Raw genomic sequence first — 27,965 nt, 5'->3', positions numbered from 1 at the left:
CTTTCACATGTTCTAGAGCTCAACATTCAGACCAGGCTAACACTGAAAAAAGTTAATACACATGAATATGCATTGCGTAATCAATTAGCCTAATGCCAGAACAGATCAACAACAGACGCTGTTTCACTGCCTCTCAATGCAAGTCAGGCCACTTTTCAACAGCTATAGTGGGAGTCCAATACAATCACACCAATCCCCCCCCCCACCCCCAGTAAACTCCAAGACCCAAGACACTGCACCTCCTTTTGCAACTGGATGCTCAACTTCCTCATCGGTCGATCTCAGTCAGTATGGACCAGTACTAACACGTTCTCCAAAATAACCATCAACATGTGTACACCTAAAGGCTGTGTGCTTAGCCCCTCCCTACTCCCCTTTATATTTATAACTACGTGGCTAAGGACAGCTCCATTATCATCTGCAAATTCACAGACAACATATGATAAAGGCATTGATGATTTTCTTTTGCTGGGCATGGGTGGCCGACAGCCCCAAAAGTATTTTGTTAAAAGAAGGGAGAATTGATAGTGGAGCTGTTCTCTAAATTCAAGCACTTCAACCAAACTAAAGAGCTTATATCCCATGTGACATGATAACAAATTACAACAGTGATCCAAAACAAGAATGCTTCTTGTGAAACATCACTTAAAAAGCAGATAATAACTTAAATCTGCAGATGACTCATACACATTTTTTATGGACTTCATAATTTCCAACAATTAAATCACTTTTATACTGCTGGGTTCATTGCAGACAGGCAAGTCTAGAAGTGGAAGAATTTAATAACAAAAAAGGGCATTCAATCGTACCTGACAAAATCTTCAAAGTTACGAAAGGCAACCATTGCTCCCATTCGCTGGCAAGGTGGAGTGAAAGCAGTGTCGAGCAGAACATCACTCACACTTGCGACGTGGAACATCCCATAATGGTTCAAGTTTGAGGAGAAAGACATTCTTGATTGCAATATAAAGATGAATAATTAGGACCAGGGGAGAAGCAATTCATGGCAATATTACAAAAGGAACCTCTATGGTCTCATTAGTGCAATAACACTTATGAGAATAAGCCATATTATACAATATTAATAACAAATGTGTAAATTCCTATAAATGAAATGACTCATGTCAGTTAACAATTAATAGTACATAAGGGAATTCTGTAAGATTCATCAATGAGTTTGCTAATTGTATAACAAGTCAATTCTTTCGTCTTATAAATCTATATAGATGACTATATACAAGCAAGCTAAAAGCTGGGATTCCACTGATTAAACTGTGCAAGTCAGAATTCTAAATCAGCAAAAACGCAACTTGCACAACCTGACGTATTCCTCAACCCTACTATATCTGAACTAAGATCCACAAGAGAGAAAGACTTGTGACATTTAAAAATAGACTATAAGAGAATGAAGCCAAAGAAAGGAGCAATAGCAAGAGACGGGTGAAAAATTAGAGAGAAAAATAATGAGGTTAGAGGGGAAAGAAGGAAAGAGTGTGGTGCAGCTATTCAGTTTGAACTCCTGTGGAATGAGACAAAGAGTTAACTTTTCTGGTTGAAGACTTCGTCCTGACAAACAGATTAGACCTGAAATATTAACTCTGTCAGACTTCGTCCTGACAAACAGATTAGACCTGAAACATTAACTCTATCTTTCTACAGATGCAGATACAGATCTTGTAAAATTAGTTAGCTCCATCATGGATGCTAGCCTCCATAGTATCCAAGATACCCTCAAGGACCAGTGCTTTCAGAAGGCGATGCCCATCATTAATGATCCCCACCATCCAGGACGTGCCCTCGTCTCATTGCTACCATTAGGTAGGAGGTACAGAAGCCTGAAGACAAAACCCAGAGATTCACAAACAGCTTCTTCCCCTCTGCCATCCAATTTTCTAAATGGACATTGAACTCATGAACACTACCTCACTACTTTTTTTTTATTTCTGTATTACTTATTTTAACTTAACTATTTAATAGACATACAGTATATATAGTTAATGTAATTCCATTTTTTTTCCCCTTTCTATATATCTATCAAGTACTTCATTGACCTGTTGCCATTAAGTTAACAAATTTCACAACATATGCCAGTGATATTAAACCTGATTCCTGATGCTGACCAACCTGAGTGTTTCCAGCGTTTGCAGTTTGATTTTTATTTACTGTGGAGATTCGACCTCTCCTTGTACGTAACACTACAGATGCAGAATCACTGAAGAGCCCCAGCATTGTGTATTAGCAGCAAAATTATGAATTCTAATGACTGCTATCAGATGTATCACACCAAGTATCAGAATTAAGCCACAAAATTACCCTGTGCGTCACCCTATAGGCTCGGAATAGTCTTTAAAGCATCACTTGAGCAGTATCATCCTTCCCACAATCACTTTGACCTCCTGCCATCTGTCAGAAGGTATCGCAGCAGAAGAACCAGAACTGTCAGGCTGGGTATCAGCTTCTTCCCCCAGGCTGTTAGACTTTATAACACCCAGCACACATGTCTGAAAGCCCTGCTGTCTACAACACCACCACCCCCCACTCCTCAACTTACTGAGGCACTCTCATACTGCTGTTTGTTTTGTTATAATAGTGCCAGTAAGATTATACTGTCTTACACAAACATCCACCTCGCACTTTACGCCAATCTGACAAATCTTCAGGCCATGTCACCAACAGACTTATGCTAATATTATTTTGTGGCTGTATGTGCTGGATTGTAACTATATGACCTGTGTGTGATCATATGCACTGTGTTTGGCACCATGGTCTCAGAGAAACTATGTTTTGTTTGGCTGTATGCATGTGTATGGTTGAATGGCAATGAACTTAAACTTGAATTTGATAAGCATTTATCCCTCTCAAGGTTCAGGTGATACCACAAACTCACCAACTACTTCAGGCCGAGGAACCTTTACCCCTAATCAGTTCCCCTGCAATTAATCAAATAGCCTTTATTTTTTAAAATCTCAAGTATATCAACAATAGTGTACCAAATGATTTTTGAATACCTGTATAATCCTATCCATTCTATTTCTTTTATCTATCTAATATTCTTTCTTGAAAGCAATCTTTTTTTTCTGTAGGCACTTGCAACTAGCTGTTTTGAACAATGTCTATAATATTTATTTTTGAAACGTGTGTATGATATTTATTATTTATCCATACGTAAAGTCTAATTAGGCAATGGCAATTCAAGTTATTGATTCCAAATGATAACAATTCCTTCTGACATTTATTTTGATTTTGCCTCATCTGTTGTACTAGGGTCCATCCGAAAATGTACAACCTTGACAAGCCCCCCCCCCCGCCCACAGATAGCTCAGCTCCTAACATCAAATTGAAATAAACACTTACAATGCCATCCTACCTTTTGTAATACATGCCAATATCTTAAAACACAATTCCATCACTTAGAGTACATCAGATTGTCCTCTTTGCTGACCTCCACACATCCACCATACATGACTTTTTCAAGTGTCACACCCCACCTTACTGTAGGGAACACTGTCTTCTGCGAGTAGAGAATTTGTACATATCTTGAGAGTAAATCACTAGTTAATTGTAGTAATAATATTAAGCACAATTTGTTTTCTCAAATGACTCAAATGACTCTCTTAAACAATGAAGAGGAATCCCAGTGTTTCCTGAATTGGCTTCAAGTTTTAGCCACTTCAGAATACTGGTGACGGATATGTGAAGCACGTGCCAAGTTATATCATTAACACAATGGACTGGTCTAAGAAAGACTAAATATCTCATTTTGCCTCTCTTTTTATTGATAAATTGAAAGGATCTTACTGGGCCATGTGATTCCGATCTCAAAACACCAAAGATCAACAATCTGCCAAAACTAACTTACATTACCAAAATTAATTATTGCTTCTTTAAAGTTCCAAATGTGCTAAATTTGACATGAAAAGTTCTGCATTAATGGGGCCAGCTGCCAAGTTGCTACGTGAAGTGTTTATCCAGTTAGGTCCCATTCCATATTGATGGTCTGTATTTGGAGCACGTTTCCAATCATTTTTTTCTGGAATTTTTAATGTAACAAGGGACAAGGTGCTTCCCAGCACAATAAATGAAATCACTTGCGCAGGTAAAATTGATTCAATGTTAATGGGCACCTCAGCTCTCTACTATACCATAAAAAGCAGGAACGTCCCTCTCTGCTTGATCAAGTACACTGTGACACTTTCACTTGCTAAATTGGAACAGCATACAATTAAGCATATCCCTTTCACAGACTGAGCCATAGTGAAAATGATCACATTTTCAAGCAGTTCAGATGTTATTTCTTTCCCCCACCACCTCCTCCCCCCACTCCCCTGGCCTCAACTCAAACCGAAATACAAGTCCTCAGGTACTATCCATTATTTGTTCCAGTGCAATTCTTCACATTATTTATTCATTCTTCGGGATTTGGGAATCAGCGGTAAGCGGAGAATGCTAGCCTGGATAAGGAGCACCTGCAAGTCTTCGATCAGACCATTTCCAATATTCACACATGCTCTTCTCAGAGTGTCTAGGTTGCGAACAGAACGGGAAAAAAGTCTGGCTCACTTTCACCTTCTACCAGCTCATTAAGATTTCAGGAAATTAACCTAGAGCCTTTCAATCCAGTAATTCTACATAATGGCTTTGTGCCCCTCCGTCCTCTCAGGGCACAATTTCTTGAAGGGAGTCAGAAAAATATGAATTCGGAGAACTTCATTCTCTCTTAAATGTTAAAGTTCACAAAGGCATGCTCTGCTGACAAATTATGGATCAACCATCATTTTGCATCAATAAAGTACAATCCAAAGCCTAAACTGTGAAGTATCTTATGCAGATAATCATATCCAGTTCACCAGATTGTACTTACACTGGAGATAATGAGAGAGGAAAAAAAAACTTCGCTCTGCTCTCCAGGGTGAACCAGTCGATTATCTGTTAGAGTTCAAGGGAATACAGTGAGTTTTCTAATAGGGGATAAGGCAATCTATAATTCAGTATTAATTATGGCTAATAAAGTTAATATCTATTTTTAATTAAATTTTTGAAAACGGTCATTTTTTGACCACAGTGTGAAGAATGCTGAAATATGGTTTGTAGTGAGAGGGAGAACCAGCTCCTCATTATGGATTTCATAGTAATACTGGTTCACAACTACTCATTTGGAATAAGGAAAAAACAAAAAATATTTTCTCTTGAGAGACTTGGGAACAGTCAGCCAATTACAAACCTCTGCAATCCCTGACATTAAAATAACTCAGCGTGCAACTGTACAACAAACCAGTCATTTCAAATTAATACCCTGGACCCACTTCAAACTGGTAAATTAGAGTGGGTCCGTGACTAAATTGCATTTTTGTTCCAGGTGAAGGAAAAAAATTATTTAACTGCATACACTTAAGCTCAAATATTTTTTAATCAATGCCATTCTACTGCTGTATTTTGCCAAGGAGGTAAATAGATTTACTGGCATTGTGAATATTGCGCTTTCTATGGGTGACATTATGTTTCACACGGACTGCCCCAACATTACTGCAGGAATATACCTCCTCACCCTCTGTCAGGTTGCATGCTGTACTGTAACTCAAATAGTGAGAAGCAGTATCTCGCTGTCAGTTGTAGAAATGTATACTACGTTGGCTAATTTTATAAGTGAATGCCCAGAAAAGGTCATATTGTCTGCAGCAGAATCATTGCATTTGGAAACTAGGAGGTAACACCATTCTCAATGGCTCCTGTAATTTAAAATAAGTTGTCAGAATGTAGGTAAAAGGGCAAAGGTCAATTTCCCTTTGCACCTGCACTGTCTTCTGAAAGTTGTCAGGAGTTAAAATTCCTTAATCTTGGTATTTCAACTGCTCTGTACGTGGCCACAAAAAAAAACTGCAGAGTTGTGGACTCTTCACAGGAGCCAGCTTTCCTTCTTTTGTCTCCGTCTATACTTCTCGCTGCCTCGGTAAAGCAGCCGGCATAATCAAAGACCCCATCTACCCTGGACATTCTCTTTTCTCCCCTCTTCCAAAAGGGAGAAGATACATACCACCAGGCTGAAGGAAACTTCTATGCCACTGTTTAATAACTCTCGAATGGACCTCTTCAACAATAAGAGGAACTCTTGGCCTCACAATCTGCTTCGTTATGATCTTGCACTTTATCATTTATCAGTTTTATAAGCAGCATTTATACCTTATTCTGTATTGTTATTGGTTTACCTTATTCCACATTAATGCACTGTGTAATGATTTGATCTGTATAAACAGTATGCAGGGCAAGCTTTTCACTGTATCTTGGTGCACGTGATAATAATAAACCAATACTGATACCAAATACCTCTACACTTCAGACAACATAAAATTCAGTTGCTGGTTAAAAATAACTAGATCACAGATTACAACCAGTTAAGTTAGCAAAAAAATAAACCAAATTAGATTACAGATCAATGGCAGTTGACTTTGTCAATATCCACCCCCCCCCCCCCAACGAATGACAGGACCCTAAAGAGGCCTCACAGAGTCAGAATCATACAACATGGAAACAGACCAAACCTTAACCCAACTGATCCATACTGAAGATATCCATCTATGCAAGTCCTATTTGCCCACATTTGGGCCATATCCTTCTAAAACATCCCTATCCATGTTCTCCCCCCAAAAGTTGCTGTTAGACCTGCCTCAATTACTTCCCTCTGGTAGTTCAGTCCATATATGTACCATCTTAAATGTAAAGTCATCCATCAAGTTCCTATTAAGTCTCTCACCCCTTACTTTGAAGCTATGCTCTCTAATTCTGGATTTCCCCAAACCTGGGAAATAGGCATTCACCCTATCCATGCCCCTTATAATTCTCTCAGTGTTGTTGAGTTGACCTTGGGGTTCAGGTATATACAGCTTCCCTAAACTGGCAGGGTGGAGAAGCCGGCATATTGCACCCTTGCCTTCATCAGCCAAGGTATTGACGATAGGAGTTGGGACTTCACTTTACACCAATATAAAACCTTAACTAAGGCATACTTAAGAGTAATGCTTGCAGTTCTGGCTGCCATGCCGTAGGAAAGATGTGATTAAGCTAGAAGGGGTGAGAAAATATTCACAAGGCTCCCCACCATTGAGCACATCGAAACGGAGTGTTGTCACAGGAAAGCAGCATCCATCATCAGGGACCCTTACTACCTAGGTCATGCTCTCTTCTCATTGCTGCCATCAGCAAGGTGGTACAGGAGTTTCAGGACTGATCCCACCAGGTTCAGGAACAGTTATTATCCCTCAACCATCAGGTTCTTGAACCAGTGAGGATAACCTCACTCAACTTCATTTACCTAATCACTGAAATGTTCCCACAACCAACGGACCTACTTTCAAGTTCTCTTCATCTCATGTTCTCAATATTTAATGCTTATTCATTTATTATTACTTTCTTTTTGTATTTGCACAGGTTGTTGTCTTTGGCACACTGATTGTATATACAGTTGAAGTCTTTCATTGATTCTATTATGGTTACTATTCTCCTATGGATTTATTGAGTATACCTGCAAGAAAATTCTCAGGGTTGTATATGGTGACATATATGTATTTTTAATAACAAATTTACTTTGAACTTTGAATCTAATTTCCTTGGACCAAAGTAGGCTGAGAGGCAACATGACAAAGGTATAGAAATTTACTTCAATCATGAGGTAGAATGCATTAATCAAGGCATAGATAAGTAAAAGCCAGAGTCTGCCTAGCAGAGTGAGGGCTCAAAACTATAGGGCAGAGGTTTAAGGCAAGAGGGAGGGAGCTTAAAAGGGAACCTGAAGGGAAAATACCTCATACAAGTAGCTGATATCTGGAATGCTACCAAGGAAGTGGAGGAGGGTGGAACAATAATGACGTTTAAGAAGCATCTGCTACTTGAATGAGTAAGACATAATAGGATATGGAAGTAATGCTGGTAAATGGGATTAGTATCAATAGGCATGACAGTCAGCATAAAGAGGGTAGGCCAAGAGCCTGTTTCTATGCTTATAACACTCTGATCTCTATGACACATCTGAGCACTCGTTTTTATTAAATATCCAATCCAGTACCGGGAACTTCTACAATAATTGGACTAATTTCTTGGAGGGAAAAAAAAATCAGAAAGGAAATCCACATTTTCCTTTAGAACTTCCAAGTTAGAATTTGCTTTGGATCCGGAGGAAGGGATGCACAAAGTAACATGTTCTGCATTGTTTGGTTGCAGAGCAGGTTTGTAATTTAAAATGGTCCTAGCAGCGCACCAGATTCTCTTAAAGCACAAGATCATGTCTTCAACACACACATAATGTTGGACGAGCTCAGCAGGCCAGACGGCATCTATGGAAAAAAGTACAGTCTGTACTTTTCTGCCCCCATTGACGCTGCCTGGCCTGCCGAGATCCTCCAGCATTTTGCACGTGTTGCTCAGATTTCCAGCATCTGCAGATTTTCTCTTGTTTGTGAGATCATGCTTTCAGATAGTGCAAACTTCACTCACATTTACAAATTTACATTCGGTGGCCATATGGTCAAGAGGAAAGTGGAGATAGATTTTCTCAATGATACAATGGAACACAGCTATATTTTACTTTATTTAATGATGAATCCATATTGTTCAATAAATCCTGGTAATCACAAGGAACTGGTTACTGAAACTATAGGAAAGTAGTGAAGAAATCAATGAAAAAAGGCAGCAAGAATGAAGTTTAAATGGAATTGTAACTATATCAAGAGCTTTTTCACAAAATCAGATGATGTTTCCTTCCCCTATTTATGTTTGTAAGTCCAGTTCAAATTACAAGAAATCAACTGCATAATGTTATAAATTATATAAAATTATAAAACGATTGTACAGTACCTGTTAAGTGTGGGGATGTTCCCTCTGAAATCAAACAATTACCAGCAGGTTAGTAAAGGGGATTAAAAGTAGATTGTTATCATTCATCAAGTTAAAGTTCAATTTCACCAGGAATTAGAATTTGAATTGATTTTCAACCAATTTTAAACTCATGCACCACTTCAGCAGCTGTGTTTGTGATAGAACTGCTTTTAAAAAAGGCGTCCGTTCAAAACTGATGGATCTTCTTATTGTTTGTTCCACCACTGGCAAAATCTTTAGCTGCCAATGCCCCAGGTTCAAGTGTTCCTTCTCTGAATTGCCACCTCTTTACATCTGTACAAGAAGACAAGAAGCTCCTGAAATCCTAACTTCTTGACCAAGCCTCTGATTACCTGCCTCAGGAACTCCAAACATGAGCATCAAGTTATTTGTTTGAGAACACCCCCATAAAGTGCTTTAGAATCGTTTTGCTCTATTGGTGCTCCCATACAAATGTGAGTATGGCATAAAGGAGGATTCTACGGAAATGTGAAACACCTGCTAAAAAGCATTTTATTTCAATCTTATTCAATTACTGTGGCTGAGCTTGGGTAGAAGTGCAAGAAGAAACATCCACTACGTGGCTTTCCTCACTGACCCTTTTGACTCATGAATTGCACACGTCACGCATATTGAAACATTTTATTTTAAAATGAAACAACTAATATTTATATAAAATACTTGCTTTATGCAATGGACTTTAATTCAGCTACTGTACTACTGCTCTTTTATGGTGGCCCAGGACTTAGCCCTGAGTACTCCTATCAGTCAAATCTTCCTGCTTTGCACAGATTACGCTCCTTTTAATTAATAAATAAATATCTTGTGATTTTCCACACATCAAGATCTGAATTTGTAATCAAACTGAGTCACCTTGGAATTTATGTGGTTTGTATGATACAGCATATAAAAGCTCTGGAACCAGGATCTCGTCCTGCTCTCCTAAATGTAAGCACGCAGAAACAGGCAACAACTCCCTCCAGTTTTGATTGATCTTCATACACATGCAATCAAAATTTCTCTTAGCCTTTACCATCAGCTTAGAAAATTTCATTTCATTTTTATTTTCACGGCATTCAAGTCTTTGCATCTGAAACATTTCATCTGACAGAAGTGGCTCTCATTCCTTCAAGATTTCCATGTGGGGAAAAAAATACACAGGCAAGACGCATGCTAATAGCGGCATTTAAATCAAGCCGTGATTTGGTGACAGTGCAGGCCACGTTTTTATAAATCAGAAGGCGAAGCATAATAAGGTGAGAATTGATGCATTTCACTTATGTAAACCTTACTGCCATTAACATTTAAAGTGATATTGTTGCATTGGGCATGCTCCAGTAAAACAAATTACACCACACAGCTTTCCCTAGATCTCAGCCATAAAACAGATTTACACAGTTAATACTTATTGCTAAAAGTATGTATTCTGCTATTTTTCTGCAAAACAGTTTGAAGGCTCCGTTTCCACAATTATATCATAACACTCCATGTTAATGCAACTCTGTGAAGATTCTCAAATTGGATTTGGTCATGTCTGATTTAAAGTAGCATACTATCTTCTTTATGAAAGACTAAGTTTTGTAATAATGACACATATATATTGTTTTTTTTAAATCTTGCATAGGTAAATGAAGTTACCATTTTGTTCTGGCAAATTCACAATCTAATCTCATTGTTTACTCCACCTTTGGTAGGAGTTACATAAACTATAAAGAATGGCAGCTAACTCAAATGGCAACTACAGTGTCCCCAGAAGTGACGCACACCGGACAAGATAGTTGTTGAATTTGATTTCAAGTCAAGTCACTTTTTATTGTCATTTCGACCATAATTGCTGGTACAGTACACAGTAAAAACAAGACAATGTTTTTCAGGACCATGGTGCTACATGAAACAACACAAAAACTACACTAGACTACAGACCTACCCAGGACTGCATAAAGTGCACAAAACAGTGCAGGCATTACAATAAATAATAAACAAGACAATAGGCACAGTAGGGGGCAGTAGCTTGGTGTCAGTTCAGGCTCTGGGTATTGAGGAGTCTGATGGCTTGGGGGAAGAAACTGTAACATTGTCTGGACTTGAGAGCCTGAATGCTTTGGTGCTTTTGCCAGATGGCAGGAGGGAGAAGAGTTTGTATGCAGGGTACGTGGGGTCCTTCATAATGCTGTTTGCTTTACGGATGCAGCGTGTGGTGTAAATGTCTGTAATGGCAGGAAGAGAGACTCCGATGATCTTCCCAGCTGACCTCACTATCCGCTGCAGGGTCTTGCGATCAGAGATGGTGCAATTTCTGAACCAGGCAGTGATGCAGCTGCTCAGGATGCTCTCAATACAACCTCTGTAGAATGTGGTCAGGATGGGGGTGGGAGATGGACTTTTCTCAGCCTTCGCAGAAAGTAGAGACGCTGCTGGGCTTTCTTTGCTATGGAGCTGGTGTTGAGGGACTAGGTGAGATTCTCCGTCAGGTGAACACCAAGAAATTTGGTGCTCTTAACGATCTCTACGGAGGAGTCGTCGATGTTCAGCAGAGACTGGTCGCTCCGTGTCCTCCTGAAGTCAACAACCATCTCTTTTGTTTTGTTCACATTCAGAGACAGGTTGTTGGCTCTGCACCAGTCCGTTAGCCCCTCCTCTCTGTATGCTGACTCATCGTTTTTGCTGATGAGACCCACCACGGTCGTGTCATCGGTGAACTTGATGATGGCCCGGGACAGTTTGGCCCTTGCTGTTGTTCAGGCTGCCTTGTCGCCTGCTCTGAAGGGTCCTCAGCAGTGCACACACCTCCGTAGTCATCCATGGCTTCGGGTTAGCGCGTGTAGTGATGGTCTTGGCCACAGTGATGTCATCGATGCATTTGCTGATATAGCTAGTCACTGATGCCGTGTACTCCTCTAAGTTGGTAGAGTCGCCATCGGTTGCAGCCTCCCTGAACATGTGCCAGTCAGTGTGCTCAAAGCAGTCTTGAAGAGCAGAGACGGCTCCTGCTGGCCAGGTTTTCGCCTGCTTCTGAACTGGTCTGGAGCGTCTGATGAGCGGTCTGAATGCTGGGATTAGCATAACAGAGATGTGGTCTGAGTAACCGAGGTGGGGGCAGGGCTCCGTCCAGTACGTGTCAGGAATGTTTGTGTAAACAAGGTCCAACGCATTCTCACCCCTCGTTGCAAAGTCCACGTTCCGATGGAATCTGGAGAGCACTGACTTAAGGTTCGCGTGGTTAAAATCTCCGGTGACTATAAACAGTCCATCAGGGTGTACGTTCTGCAGTTCGCTAATAGCCCCATACAGTTCACAGAGCACCTCCTTAGCATTAGCGCTGGGAGAATGTACACACCGACTATAAGGACAGTGGTGAATTCCCATGGTAAATAAAATGGTCTGCATCTAACAGTTACAAACTCCAGTAGCGATGAGCAGTATCTTGAAACCAGCACAGAGTTCTTGCACCATTCCGAATTGATGTAAACACACAAGCCACCACCTCGAGTCTTACCGGAAAGAGCTGCATCTCTGTCCGCTCGAAACAAGATGAGCCCGTCCAGCTGAATGGCAGCAACCAGGATTCCGGCGGTGAGCCACATTTCTGTGAAAACATATGCACACCAGACTCTGTACTCCCACCGAGTATATCGTCAAAGTCGGATGTAGTCCAACTTATTGTCCAGGGAGTGGACATTGGAGAGCAGAATGGACGGGAGAGCCAGCTGGCTAGGATTTGCTTTTTGCCTGGCACGGACTCCTGCCGGCTCGCCTCGCTTCCGCTTCCTCGCACACCGCTTACGATGTCTCCACCTCCGGCCACCGGCATCAGGCGACTCCGAGGACTGTAGGCCCAATCCCCTCAGCAAGCCGAGGTCGTGTAATTTAACCAGCAGATCTTCGTGAAGGTTTGTTTTTGGGCAATCTCTGTATTGTAGCAGTATCTGGCGATGGTAAATAGTCGCCCTGTTATGTGCCCTAATCAAAAATTGTGCCTTAAAATTAAATTTAAAAATTCAATTTAAAGTAACAGCAGATCCGAAAGGCCGCTGCTGCCGTGCCAGGACACCTGCTGGGAACTTCTGTCTGCTGTATCAAGTTATCTCAGTCAGGAGGGTGAAATTACGCAGTTATAACTGGCAACACTATACACATAATGAGAAAGGAGAGAGAAAAGCAATCATAATTTACAATACTGGCAATTATTCCACAAATCTGTGCACAGAAATGCAGCCTACAATGGGTGAACAAAAGGCTTCACCCAACTCAACTGGTTAGCCAACTTACAAACAACCCTTGTATAGTTTCACAGCTAAAGAAAGGCTACTTAATGAGTTAAGAGGGATACGTAGTGAGGTATTCCAGTTTGAGTCATTGTTTGTGGGAGAGAAAGGTTGAAAAGTGTATAAACTAAGATGCACCGATGCAAATTATTAAAAACATTAAAAGTGACCCTGTTAACAGGAGACAGCCCGTGCTACAGACCAACTGCAACCAGTCAGTGGCTGTAGTATTAGGTACAGGAATGAAACACGGTGTAGTCTTCTGCTGCTGTCGTCCATCCACTTCAATGTTCCACACATTATGTGTTCAGAGATGCTCTGCTGTAACGTATGCTTATCTGAGTTACTGTCACCTTCCTGTCAGCTTGAACCAGCCTGGCCATTTGTCTCTGACCTCTTTAATTAACAATGTGTTTTTGCCCACAGAACTGATGCTCACTAGATTTTTTCCTGTTTTTTTTTTACACTAATCTCTATAAACTCTAGGGATGGTGGCGAGTGAAAATCCCGAGAAATGAGCAATTCCTGAATGGATAAAAGCCTGCAGGCATGGTCAAGAGGTTCAGTTGTTGTTCAGACCAAACGTCAAAATGGGTAAGAAATGCGATCTATGTGACTTTGACCGTCGAATAATTGCTACCCTGTCTGGTGGCAGCAATTATTCGACGGTCAAAGTCACATAGATCGCATTTCTTACCCATTTTGACGTTTGGTCTGAACAACAACTGAACCTCTTGACCATGCCTGCAGGCTTTTATCCATTGAGTTGCTGCCACATGATTGGATGATTAGATATTTGCATTAATGAGCAGGTGGATACAAGTACTTAATAAAAGTGACCATTGAGTGTCTATATAACATTTTAAAGCCATTCAATATAATGAACTGCAGGACTGCAGTGACGAAGACTTTTCTACTGTTATGTACTAAGTAATCCAGTGTCTACCAATCTGAGGCAAGGAGCAGCTTCCCTGTATGAGCTGTACGTGGGTGCCACAACACTATAGAGTAATTGTTTAGAGATGTGAGAAGTGAAAGGCCGAAGGCAAAGATCGAAACTGAACTGCTCATCATTTGAAAGTTGCATCAGTATTGAAATGAGCATGGTAATGGATATTTCACCTATCCAGCAATCGTTATGCCAGAACACTGATCTCGTTCTGCAGTTATGATTGTTCAATAGTATTTTATTACAAGAAAAATAGAAGACAACATAATCACCCTCAGAAACCCAAAATTTTCTACCAAAACAAATATATTTTCATCCTGCTCGGCCAATTGCAAATATGCCCAATGCATAATTACAGTGTAAAATTGAGTTGGTATGGAACAAAAAAAAAGAAAATAGGATTGTGGATCCGAGTGGTTATGATATTGCAGTCAGTGAGTCAGAGCACCATTAAGCACATCCACACAGAGCGCTGTCGCAGGAAAACAGCATCCATCATGAGGGATACCCACAACCCAGGACATGCTCACTCCTTGCTGCTGCCATCAGGAAAGTGGTACAGGAGCCTCAGGACCCACAGCACCAGGTTCAGGAACAGTTATTAACCCTTAAACATCAGGCTCTTGAACTAGCAGGGATAACTGCACTCGATTTCACTCAGCCCATCACTGAACTGTTCCCACAACCTATGCACTCACTTTCAAGGACTTTTCTTCTTCTCACTCTGCCAATATTTATTGCTTATTTATTATTATTATTTTTCTCCCTTCTTTTTGTATTTGCACAGTTTGCTGTTTTTTGTACACTGGTTGCCCACCCTGTTACTGCAGTCTTTCATTGATTGTATTATGGTCATCGTGTATGTCCAAATGAAAATGAATCATAGGGCTGTATATGGTGACATACAAGGGGTGATTGATAAGTTCGTGGCCTAAGGTAGAAGGAGTCCATTTTAGAAAACCTAGCACATTTATTTTTCAACATAGTCCCCTCCTACATGTACACACTTAGTCCAGCGGCCGTGGAGCATACGGATCCCTTCTTTGTAGAAGTGATCCACAGCAGAGGTGATTGATAAGTTTGTGGCCTAAGGTAGAAGAAGATGAGTTATTAACTGCAAACTTTCTGCATTATCACTCAAAGAGTTGAACTGCACGTGCATGTAACGAGAGCGTCTTGAACCTCCAGGTGGTCCACAGCAGGGGTGATTGATAAGTTCGTGGCCTAAGGTAGAAGGAGATGAGTTGTACAGCTGTCATTATGTGCACGTGCAGTTCAACTCTTCCAGTGAACATGCAGAAAATTTGAAGTTTCTCCTCATCTCCTTCTACGTTAGGCCACGAAGTTATCAATCACCCCTGCTGTGGACAACTTCTGGAGGTCCAAGACGCCGACTTCTACAAAGAAGGGATCCATATGCTCCACGACCGCTGGACTAAGTGTGTAAATGTAGGAAAAATAAATGTGGTAGGTTTTCTAAAATTGACTCCTTTTACCGCAGGCCACGAACTTATCAATCACCCCTCGTATATGTACTTTGATAATAAATTTACTTTGAACTTTATCAAACAGAAAGAAAAACAGCTCCAGTGGGAGGAAGAAGGACACAAGAAGAATTTCAAGTTGTATACTTCGATAATAATAAATTAACCTTTGGACAAATGCTAGCATGGGAATACCTACAATTATTCAACTGATGAATTCTGCAACCCTGCTGAGACCAGTCACTATGAAAATGAACAAGAGACAAAACAGAAACAAATACTTCAGGAATGACACTGTGCGTTTCCATGTACATGTAATAAATAAATCTGAATCTGAAAATCAGAATTATTCCATTTTTTTCTTTCCCATGCCTATCCTGAAGTACATTCATTTCCCAGGGGGAGAGAAAATAAAACACAATTGCAGATCTTGACAAATGCACTGTTTAATGGAACTAAAATGCTATTTTTTGTTGAACATCAATGTCAAAATGAATTGGCCATTTTTGCTACTGTTCTATGGAATTGGTCAGCTTTTGGAGGGCGAGTCTGCATTTGCTGCCTTCGGCTACTAACAGACAAATACCAAGGGAGACAGCTTACCTGTTAGGATGGGACGTGGGCAGCATGAACTGAAATTCCACAATGCAAGTTCCATCCTGCAACTGCCGATGCTGTACACTGTTCAGCTCATACGCTATGTAGGCTCTTCTCACATACACCTGCACAAAAATGGCAGACATTATATCAATCTAGATACAATGGAGAAGAGACAAAATAACCGCTTAATGAGAAGCAAATTATTTTACTTCATCTAACCTTTCTCTCCTATTACCCAGCTCTTTTCACTTACAGGGCAAATATTGGCGAGTTCCCTTTGCTGAAGGGTCAGAATATACTCTCAGATTAAGGGGCGCTTTGGACTGATTTAAGTTAGAAAGAAGTTTTCAAATATCCACAGCCTCTTGGAGAGGGATCTGCAATCATTCTATGCAAGGGATAATATGATAGATTTTTGATATTAGGAACATAGGGATTAGGGAGGACAGTGGCAATGAAGAATGCTACAGTATGCTCTAAGGGCCCTTTTCCTGACTCTTCCTATTATTTTTTCCCACAGCCAAACAATTCTAATTCAAACTCATACAGGTTGAATTTTGGTGGCACCTCAAAACCCTGTCCTATATAGATCAAGTCTTTTGGCAAACAGCCAAGAAAATTAAAAGTAAATATAATGGTTTTGGATACCTTCCTTTCAGTGCAACCATTAACTCAAAAAAAGAGCCCAGAAACAGAAATGGCTATTCTTAACAAAGTTTTCAGATTTCCAATTTGATATATAGAGCCAGAGCAACTCGGTATGGATAGAGGCCCTTTGGTCCAATGAGTCCATGTTGACCATGGTACCTACCTAACTGGTCCTAAATTCCTGCATTCGGTCCATATCCTTCCAACAAGCGCTTTCTTGTTGGCAGTACTCAATGTGATTGTTCTCAGTGGTGGTTTACCTCTCACCCTAACAAAAATGTGCTTTTCCTGGACTCTTGCTAACACATTCTTGATACCTCACCCTTTCCATTCATTCTTTTCCTTTCAAACAGGCTCACCCAATCAACTGTTTAATTCCACCAAATTAACCCCGCTTTAGTTTAGGACCATAAACCTGTGGACCCGCCTGACCTATCCTTAATCAATCCACCTTAAAACTAGTAGACCTATGGCCCCTAGTGCCAAAGTGCTCCCAGACTGTCATTTCAGTTACTTGCCCTAACTCATTCTCAAAGAGGAAGTCGAGTACTGCATGCTCCTGAGGAGAAACAGCTTCTCATCTGAAACAGTGACAAATCACCTACAGCCCCACTGTGTGACACTCACCTCCAAAGCTGCCATTCTCACCACCTGGTTACTATGATAGAAGAAATTGGGAAGAACATCAAAGATGGACGTCTCTGACAGGATTAGCTTCTGTAAAGAGAAAGAAAGAATGCAAAAACAAGTTTTAATAATTATGACGCAAGTCAAGTTTTAATAATTATGACGCAAGTCAAGTTTTAATATTGCAGTGCAAGAATTACGGATAATATCCTCATAGAAGTCAAAATCATTTCAAAAAAGATTATTTTCAAACATTAATACAGGCAACCTCCATGTTTCAGCAGATCAGGTAATGGAATTTTGCCCTTATGGGAATTCACAAATCATTATCAAAAATTCTGAGATATAGAATAAAATTTCACTCCCATAAAATGTGCATATCAATTTTTATTCCTTTCCAACTCATGATGCATACACGGATGTGGCTTCACGTTACAGAAAATCATAATACAGGCAGTTTTCTGGGAATGCAAACTCTCCACAACATCACCACCAACCCCCACAGAACACAGGGGTAGCAGTACCTGGTGAACGTGACCAGACAGCATGCTATTTTACATCTGTTCTGTGTTGTACAGTCATGAGACCACCCCTACAATTTTTTCACCCCGAATTCATATGCAAGATCTCTCGCTGAAGACCAAGTAGGTGTTACATGTGTCCTTGGCAAAAGAAGAGTACAATAGTATCTGACCAAGTCAAAGAGGTCTCCAAGGTGCCGTTTTTCTCTTCTAGCAGTGCAGAAGTGTTTCTACTTTCTGGCACTGCTTTTCATCATGAAGAAGCACATTAACTTCAGACTCCCTTTCTATTATATTTCTTCATTTTTTTTTAAATGTTGATTACTTAAACACACAAGATTCCTCAGACGCAAGAAATTTCCAGCAAGACACTCAAAATACTGGAGGAGCTCAGCAAATCAAGCAGCATCTATGGAGGGGAGTAAACAGTCAATATTTTGGGTCAGCTGCACATATCAGCTTCAGCACAGAACAGGCTGATATGCTGGAACTTGTCAACATTAAGAAAGAGGATGTGCTGAATCTTTCAAAAAACATTAAGATATTTGTCCCCAGACAGATGGAATATACCCCAGGTTACTACAGGAAGTGAGGGAAGAGATTGCTGCACCTTTGGCGATGATCTTTGCATCCTCACTGGTCATAGTAATAGTACCAGATGATTGGAGGGGTGCAAATGTTGTTCCTTTGTTCAAGAAAGGTACTAGCAATAACCCTGGGAATTATAGATTAGTGAGTCACACATCAGTAGTGAGCACACTATTGGACAGGATTTATGAACATTTGGACAAGAATAGTCTGATTAAGGATAGTCAGTGTGGCTTTGTGAGGGGTAGGTCATGCCTCATGGGCCTGACTGAATTCTTTGAGGAAATAACAAGACAAATAGATGGCAGAGCAGAGGACTGGGTGCACATGGATTTTAGTAAGATGTTTGACAAAGTTCCTCATGGTAGGCTCATTCAAAAAGCCGGTAGGTATGGGATCCAGGGAAAGTTGGCTGTGCCAGAGAAAGCAGGATCTCCCAGTGGCCACACATTTTAATTCCACATCCCATTACCATTCTGACATGTCTATCCACGGCCTCCTCTACTGTAAAGATGAAGCCACACTCAGGTTGGAGGAACAACACCTTATATTCCGTCTGGGTAGCCTCCAACCTGATGGCATGAACATTGACTTCTCTAACTTCCGCTAGGCCCCACCTCCCCCTCGTACCCCAGCTGTGACTCATTTTTATGCACACATTCTTTCTCTCACTCTCCTTTTTCTCCCTCTGCCCCTCTGAATATACCTCTTGCCCATCCTCTGGGTCACCCCCCCCTTGTCTTTCTTCCCGGACCTCCTGTCCCATGATCCTCTCATATCCCCTTTTGCCTATCACCTGTCCAGCTCTCGGCTCCATCCCTCCCCCTCCTGTCTTCTCCTATCATTTTGCATCTCCCCCTCCTCCTCCCACTTTCAAATCCCTTACTCACTCTTCCTTCAGTTAGTCCTGACGAAGGGTCTCGGCCTGAAACGTCGACTGCGCCTCTTCCTATAGATGCTGCTTGGCCTGCTGCGTTCACCAGCAACTTTGATGTGTGTTGTGTGGATTTAGAACTGGCTTGCCCACAGAAGGCAGACGGTGGTAGTAGATGGAGCATATTCTGCCTGCAGTTCAGAAACTAGTGGTGTTCCTTTCCTCAGTGATCTGTTCTGGGACACCTGCTCTTTATGAATTTTATAAATATCTTGGATGAAGTGGAAGAGTGGGTTAGTGAATTTGAAGATGACACCGAGGTCAGTGGTGTTGTAGATAGTGTAGAAAATTGCTGTAGGTTACAACAGGACATTGATAGGATGCAGAGCTGGACTGAGAAGTGGCAGAAGGAGTTCACGCCAGAAAAACTTGAAGCGATTCATTCTGGAAGGTTAAATTGAAGGCGGAGTACAGGGTTAATGTTAGGATTCTTAACAATGTGGAGGAACAGAGCAATTTCGGAGTTCACATCCATAGATCCCTCAAAGATGCACCACAAGCTGATAGGATGGTTAAGGCAGCGTATGGTATGCTGGCCTTCATTAGTCAGGGGATTGAGTTTAAGAGCTACAATGTAATGTGACAGCTCTATAAAACCCTGGTTAGACCACACTTAAGCATTGTGTTCAGTTTTGATTGCCTCATTATAGGAAGGATGTGGAAGCTTTGGAGAGGGTGCAGAGGAGATTTACAATGACACTGCCTGGATTAGAGCGCATGTCTGGTGAGGATTGGTTGAGCGAGCTAGGGCTTTTCTCTTTGGAGAGAATAAGTATGAGAGGCGACTTACTAAAGGTGTACAAGATGATAAGAAACTTGGATGGAGTGGCAAGCCAGAAACCTTTTCACAGGGCAGAAATGGCTAATATGAGTAAGCACAGCTTTAAGGTGTTTGGAGGAAAGTATAAGGGGCATTACATATGCATGGAGCAAGAACGACAATGGAGTAGTCTGATTAAACATTTTTACTGCGTCATGTTAGTAATGGCACATGCTGGGCAACTTGCAATGTGGGAGCTATGAACAAGACAAAAACACGTGCGCACTCGAAAACCCACGTGAAAAGAGAGAGTCTTTCACGTATAGGAGGCCCACTCGATTTACCACACGATCAATCAGCCACATGAATACTTGTCAATTCACGTAATCAATCCAATGTAGTTCAGCTCCCTCTCCTATAGATGGAAACCAAAGAGGAAGGGAATAAGTGAGGTAAACTGAGAGAAATGATGAAACGTCAATCCCGTTGGTACCGATCAATTGGCCAGCGCACTCTCATGAACTGCCGCAGAGGCAGATTCTCTCTCCGTCTCTTCCTAGTTAGCCAATTTCAAGGGCAGTGGGCTGTGAATCTCCTCTTCTCTTGATGAAGCATCCATTGATTCATCTGCTGGGATGCTGGCTTCATTAGCAGAGGATGCTGCTGGGTCCCCTGACAATTCGCTGAAATATATGATCCAAATGTCACCGAACAATTCACCTGCCTGTCAGCTCAAGTTCTGCTACCTGACTGTGACAACGCTGAAAGACAGCCAGTAGCCAATTTTCTTCCTGTGAGATGCGCATGTAGACTTTATCTCTGGTACCAGACATCTGCGGACTAGTGTGCATTCTTGTTTTACAGCCTCGTGCTTGCCACAAGTTCGCTCCTGGACAGCCAGTTGCAGGAAATCTGGTCTCTGTGGTCAGTCAAGTTCTTCCACCTTTGGGCCCACTGTATATGGCCTTGTAGAACTCAGGCTGGCAGATCTCCTTAAACATGAACTAAGCCACCAGACCACGATATTGACCAGAAGTGTCAACTTGAAAACCCTGATGGCATTTTTGTAATACAGAATCCAATGCAAGGGTCCCACTAATACAGCTGAGGCAGGACAGGACCAATGAAATCGTTTTAATCCAATTTCTGCCCAACAAATTAGGCTGATGGTCTCCCCTGATCACATACACGGGTAAATGAAACACGTCCCCCTGGTGAACCACTTCTGCTGTAAAGACACCACGCTATCCACAGATTTCAGCTGTTGTGATTTTGGAATCGGGCACAAGGATAATTTGCTTACCATTGTGATGACTGACCTCGTATCTAGCTCAAATTTCACTGGGATGGTTGTCTACTGTGCACGTAGCCAGGTAAGGAGGCTGTTTTTGGTGGCCCATGTCACAGGTTTGGAAAATAGTGCCCACTTCCTTGCTCCAGCTGTCTCGCGTGGAGTTGATGGTTAAATTCTGCTGCTTTCTCATGGCACGTTGCTCAATGAAGAACAGCTCGAGGTACCCTACCTTGACAGAAACTTTTTATGCTTGCAATCGGACCATGGGGCATGACTTCCCCCACGCAATGGCATCTTTGTGAAGATTTATGCAATCACTGTGGAAACTATAGGCCTGCGGGTCCGCAACCACTGGCCAGCACTGACGTTTTCCAGAGGGGGCTCTTCTTCTAGTACTACCTAAATCAGTGGTGAGCTATACAGCATGCTTCAGCGCCAGACAAATTGCGCTCCTGTGTCCTCCCATTTTAGATTTCAACAATCAACACTTCGATAAACATCGCTTCTTCGAATTTACTTGGCTGAATATCTTTGTACTTGCACTTCTGCACCAGGAGGGTCAGACCTGAGATGAATTCATCTACTTTCTCAGTGGAAGTCTCTGTAGTTGTGGAAACATGAAGCGTGCCATAAAGGACATTGTCCTGTGACTCCCAGATAGATCAAATGAGTCTGTCAGTTCTAATTTGTTCTGTAGGTGCAGAGTATCGAAGTGTTTCTGGCTGAGTTCTCCCAAGTGCATGCAGAGCAGCTGGAGTTTCATTACTTCCTCCATGTTTGCTGCTGGTGTTAAAATTGGTAGGAGTTCAATGTGGTCCAGGAAAGCTTTCTTCCATTATAGCCAGGTTCCAAGAGTCAGTTTTGCCATAGCTGTGGCCCAAAGCAGATTAGGTGCTTGGAGTAGAGCGGCCATTCTGGTTTAAATTCCATTCTCGTCACCAATTGTTACATATGCACAGCAGAAGAATGATTAAACATTTTTACTGAATCACATCTGTGACGGTACATGATGTGCAACATAAAAGCGGGAGCTACGCTCACTTAAAAACCCGTGCCGATAAGAGAGCCCTCCACGAGTAGGGGGCCCAATTGATGGACTGCGCAATTGATCAGCTGCACGCACACTCGCCAGTTCACAACACTGAACGGATACTGGTCAGGGGATTTTTTTTTGTAAAAGTGATTAGTTGGTGCATGGAACTCACTAACCAAATTGGTGGTAGAGGTAGATATATTAGGGACATTTCAGAGACTCTTTGATAGGCATGTGGATGAAAGAAAAATTAGGGGTTGTTTATTTATGTATTTATTGAATGATACAACACAGAGCTGGCCTTTCAGCCCTTCAGGCCATGCAGCCCTAGTAACCCACAACCCTGATTAACCCCAACCTAATCATGGGACAATTTACATTAACTAATTAACCTACCCAGTACGTCTTTGAACTGTGGGAGGAAACCAGAGTACCCAGAGAAAGCCCACACACTCCACAGGCTGGACATACAGAGACTCCCTACAGATGGTGCCAGAATTGAACTCCGAACTCTCATGCCAGCTGTAATAGCATCGTGCTAACTCTATGCTACTGTGCCGTGGCTATGTGGGACGGAAGGGTTACATTAATTTTAGAGTAGGGTAAAGGATTGGCACAACATGTGGGCCAAATGGCCTGTATTGTGTCATACTGTTCTACATTCTAATCATCAATGTCATTTGACCAGAATGTCTATTTAAAGCAGAAAGGAAAATCAGTGCCCCAGTGGCCAGACGCATTATTACAGAATAACTACATACAGATTGGTGTTACAATTGGAAACACAGGAAGCAGCTACAATCACCTGAAGGTTCTCGATGCAGAACTGATGACCGTACATGTCAATAGCTGACAGGAAGATAGACTCCACCTGATTGTGACGCAGCTCATAAGAGGGCAAGTGTGATGCAATCAAAACCTGTGAAGAGAGAACCACACAAAGAAATGTGTTAAACTGTGCATTTTCAAATAAAATGTTCAACTAAAATTACTTACACCAATTTTAAAAATAAAACATTATTTGCCAATCTCCAACAGTAACTGCAATAAGCAGTTAAAGAGTGAAAATTGAACTGCACTAAAAAGAAGCTACATGCGGTAGATAACAAGTGGCCATACCAAATTCCCTCAAATGATAAACCGTAAAAAAATTTATAGTAAATGAAGATCTGCATCTGATAGAATATCAATGAGTACAATGAAGGCAACATCTAATTTCCAAAACAACTTCAGACATTTAATCAAAATAACCCTGTGGGAGTACCCATCCATAGCACTGGCCTGAAACCAGAAGCACATAATTCTCATGCAGTAAGAGCCACATTTCGAAAGGGCATCCAGAAACTTCCCACTCCACACTTGGCGGTCATTTTATTTTGACAGACGTTTAAATCTTGTGCATGTCGTTAGTCATCGAAATACCCAGTGTCCCATCTGGACCTCCACCATCAAGAAGTTTCTCCAAACTCCTCTCTGACAAGACTTTCATTACCTTTGCCCTAAATTCCGATGTTTGATCATGTCTCCATAAAGTATTTGTGATACTTCTTTAGTTTAAAGGCACTAAATGACTGCAGGTTGTTGCATTGTGTAAATAGTGAGTTCAACTCTCAAATTATGAAACTAATCGTAATAAATCTTGTGATTTGCAGACTAGCATGAAACAAATACAAGAACTGTCCAATTGTAATTATAACTGAACAGATTCGCAACATCTTTCATGAAAAGGAATCCACCGTACACATCCAATCTTGCCAAGTAATTGACTCAATGCCCTTGGAAATGGTCCTTCACTATTTATATACATCTGTTATTCAGTCACCAAATATTAACCAAGGGTATGCAATCATATTTAAATCAAGAACAAAACACTATCCTGGTGATAATTATTCCATTAAACAAACATTGTTTCAGGACAACTCATAAATGCATAAAACATTGTGTTGCACGTGACAAAAAGGAAGTGGCTAGTTCAAGGATTTAATGTCTTCATTACCAAGAACATTTGTAAAAGATCATAAAACCAGAATCGCATTCTGATTCCACCTCTCCCCCCACCCGGGACTGTAATGAAGAATTCTCTCAGAATTATCAAACTTTAATTCAAGATTCAAGATTTAAGAACATTTACTATCAAAGAATGTATATATTAAACATCTTGATATTTGTTTGCTTACAGACAGCCATAAAGCAAGAAACCCGAAGAACCCAATTTAAAAAGAGACCATGGGGGGGGGGGGGAACACATACATCATGCAAACAATGGAAGCAAACAACAGCATCTTGAACCAGATTGAGTCTCTAGATCTGCTCTCCAGAGCAACCACAGTAGGCCCACGCCTATCCACCTTACCCATCTCAGTTAGTGGGGGGAAAAAACAGCGTGAAACTTGCAGAGAAAACAGCCGCTGGAGAGAGGAATGAACATTGAGGGAGAGCGAGCAAAATCAACCCGACCCTTGCCTCCGGTCCTGACATTTGGGCTTTCCAGTCTATCAGAACCTATGTTTAAGTTGTCCAAACACTGGGTAGTACCTCGCTCTAGGACCTGGGCTCCGGCACAGCGATAAGGCTAGGCTGCATCACCCAAAGCTGTTCTCGATCTCACCAAACCAGATCGGCGCCTAGAGTGATCCTACCTCTCACCCAGGTCAGGTGGATGGGCACCGAAATTCTTCGGCGTCGACTCCTCTCCAAATCGTTCACTCTAACTTTGACAGTGATACGAACTCCACCCGCAACCCCGTCTCGAACACAATAGTCCTCGGCTTTGCGACGCACCAGCATGGACCACCCATCAAATCAGCTTCAACTACGCTGGCTTCTTCATTGTTTGCCCTGATAGTTGACCACAATGTACTTTTCAGTCAGCATACTTTCAACTCTAATTTTAAGGTGCTTGCATTAATTTCAAGAGCTTGTAACATGTAGTCTTGAAAATTAACACTCAAATTCCAAAGCTGCAGGTTTTCATTTTCTCTTGAAAACAATAAAATCGTAATATTCAAACTTGAAATACTCTGATTGATACCTCTGAAGTCCAGCACCCACTTGAATTTGGCACTGAAGTTAATGAGGCATGCTTTACACCTCATGCAATGTCCCTAAACTCTGAATTCAGGAGGCAAATACTGCAAGGAGATGATGGTTCCCTATCCACTCTCATAATCAAACCATTTGTGTTCCTTTGGCTATGCAGATCCTAGATCAGTTACTTTCTCTATGATTCTCAAAATCCACCTTGAATGAAGCACCCAAATACTAAAGAACACTCCAAGGTACCAATTAAAATAAAAAATCTGTTAATCACCCTTGCACCTCCAAGAAGACCACACCTTGCCGTGGTTTGGAGGCTTGTGTGCGTCAAATGATCCGAAGAGCTATGTTGGCTGGAGTCAGGTCTTTATGTTTTGGCTCTTGGTAGGGTCAGTCATGCCAAGCAGGTCAAAGGGTAGAGGACAGGCTAGGCTCAGGGGTTCAGCTCAGGGCTAACAACCCAGTGGGGTAAAACAAAAAACTGTTGTGGAAACAGCAATGAAGAACCTTTATACAACCAAGCATGACAATATTCTTGAGTCTCCACCCAGGACTTGCAGTACTGAAAATCAAGAGGAAGCTACTGACATGAAAGAAGCCCAGAACATCACCTTTATTGATGCTCTACACGCCGCGGCATAATAGGCAGTAAGTAAGTAATAGCCCTTGCAGGTGTCAAATACAACCAGCCTTTCCTTTTGGCAGCAGCCTCCATTTAACTGCAATAGCTCTACAATTTGCCCTTCTTGAAACTACAGACTACAGTTCCCAGCAAAATAGATAAATTAACTGGCTTTAGCAAAAAAAAAAAATGCAACTCTTTCCTAAACACACCTCAGATAAAGCAGGGCCTCTGGAGAGTAGAGGTAATATGTCAGGGGCATATCAGCAACATGCTGCAGACTGCACACCCAGAGGCTGCCTTCATCGTCGCCAGTGACTTGAATCGAGCATCGCTGATGGAAGGCTCTCCGAAGTTTTGGCAGCACATCCAGCTGAGCACTAGTGGAGATAACACATTTGACCTCTGCTTCGCCCAGCTTTTGGAAAATCAGATCACTCTTCGATCCTGCTTTTGCCGACATACAGGCAAAAGCTGAAACAAGAGGCAGCTATACTTAAAACTGTCCACTGCTGGTCCGACCAATCAGTCTCCATACTGCAGGACTGCTTTGACGACATCAACTGGAATGTCTTCCATGATGAGGATGTCTCCGAGTTCACGGATGGAGCCACCAGAAACCCTGGATCAATAGCTCTGTGCAAGCAGCCCTTACTGCGCGACATAGAGCTTACATTGCCGGCAATCAGCAGGAGCTCAAGAAAAGCAGCAATGATCTGTGCAAAGCAATCAAGGCTGCGAAATAACAATACAGGGACAAGATTGAGTCAAGATTCACAATGAATAGCATACATAACTTGTGGCGAACGTTGCATACCATCGCAGACTTCAGAACCAAACATAGTAGTGCCGCCAACATCGCAGCCTCTCTCCCAGATGAGCTCAATCACTTTTACGCTCAGTTTGATGTCACTAACTCTCAGCCTCCAAGGAAAGCCTGAAGACAACCTGCAACCTGGTCATCTCTAAGGCTGAGGTACGCAGATGTTTCCAACAAGTGGACAGTCGCAAGGCTGCGGGACTGGACGGCATCCCAGGACGAGTACTCAGGATGTGTGCAGCACAACCGTCAGGTGTGTTTACAGACATTTTTAATCCCTCCCTCTCCCAGTGCAGAGTGTGCTCCTGCTTCAAATTATCCACCATTGTCCCTGTACCAAAAAAGACCAAGGTAACATGCCTGAATGACTGGCGTCCTGTTGCACTCACCTCAATAATAAGCAAATGCTTTGAGAGGCTGGATGCTGGATGCAGCATGCTACCACCCAAACTGGACCCCCCACAATTTACCTACCGACACAACAGATCGACAGACACAATAGCCACTGCTCTACATACAGTCCTTACACATCTGGAGAAGAAGGATGCTTATGTGAGAATGCTGTTCTTGGACAACAGTTCAGCATTCAACACCATAATTCCATCCAAGCTCAACAAAAAGCTCACAGACCTCAGCCTTGACCCTGCCTTGTGTAGCTGGATCCTGGACTTCCTGTCAGCTCGCTGGCAGGTGGTAAAAGTGTGCTCCCTTATCTTTACCCCTCTGACTCTCAACACAGGAGCCCCTCAGGGCTGTGTACTGAGTCCCCTTCTTTACTCCCTGTATACCCATGACTGTGTAACCACCCACAGCTCTAATCTGCTAATTAAATTTGCCAAACTACTACATTGATTGGCCTAATCTCAAACAATAACGAAGTGGCCTACAGGGAAGAAGTCAACTCTTTGACACAGTGGTG

General features: G+C 41.8%; 1 protein-coding gene across 2 annotated transcripts in view; it reads right to left on the bottom strand.

Moving 5' to 3' along the window:
* The window catches only part of acaca (acetyl-CoA carboxylase alpha), a 289,052-nt gene that overhangs the window by 169,115 nt on the left and 91,972 nt on the right, over nucleotides 1-27,965 (bottom strand). The window contains exons 26-30 of one of the 2 annotated variants that reach the window (XM_063031453.1): nucleotides 23,374-23,487; nucleotides 17,439-17,528; nucleotides 16,167-16,285; nucleotides 8,845-8,868; nucleotides 810-953 (exon numbers count right to left, since the gene is read on the bottom strand). In XM_063031453.1, the coding sequence (XP_062887523.1) occupies nucleotides 810-953; nucleotides 8,845-8,868; nucleotides 16,167-16,285; nucleotides 17,439-17,528; nucleotides 23,374-23,487 (491 nt within the window). The remainder of the gene's footprint in view (nucleotides 1-809; nucleotides 954-8,844; nucleotides 8,869-16,166; nucleotides 16,286-17,438; nucleotides 17,529-23,373; nucleotides 23,488-27,965) is intronic. The other variant, XM_063031454.1, reaches the window with a different exon arrangement.

The sequence above is a fragment of the Mobula hypostoma genome, chromosome 23 (genome assembly GCF_963921235.1).
Source record: "Mobula hypostoma chromosome 23, sMobHyp1.1, whole genome shotgun sequence".
Taxonomy (NCBI): domain Eukaryota; kingdom Metazoa; phylum Chordata; class Chondrichthyes; order Myliobatiformes; family Myliobatidae; genus Mobula; species Mobula hypostoma.
This window is presented reverse-complemented; position numbering and strand designations above follow the sequence as displayed.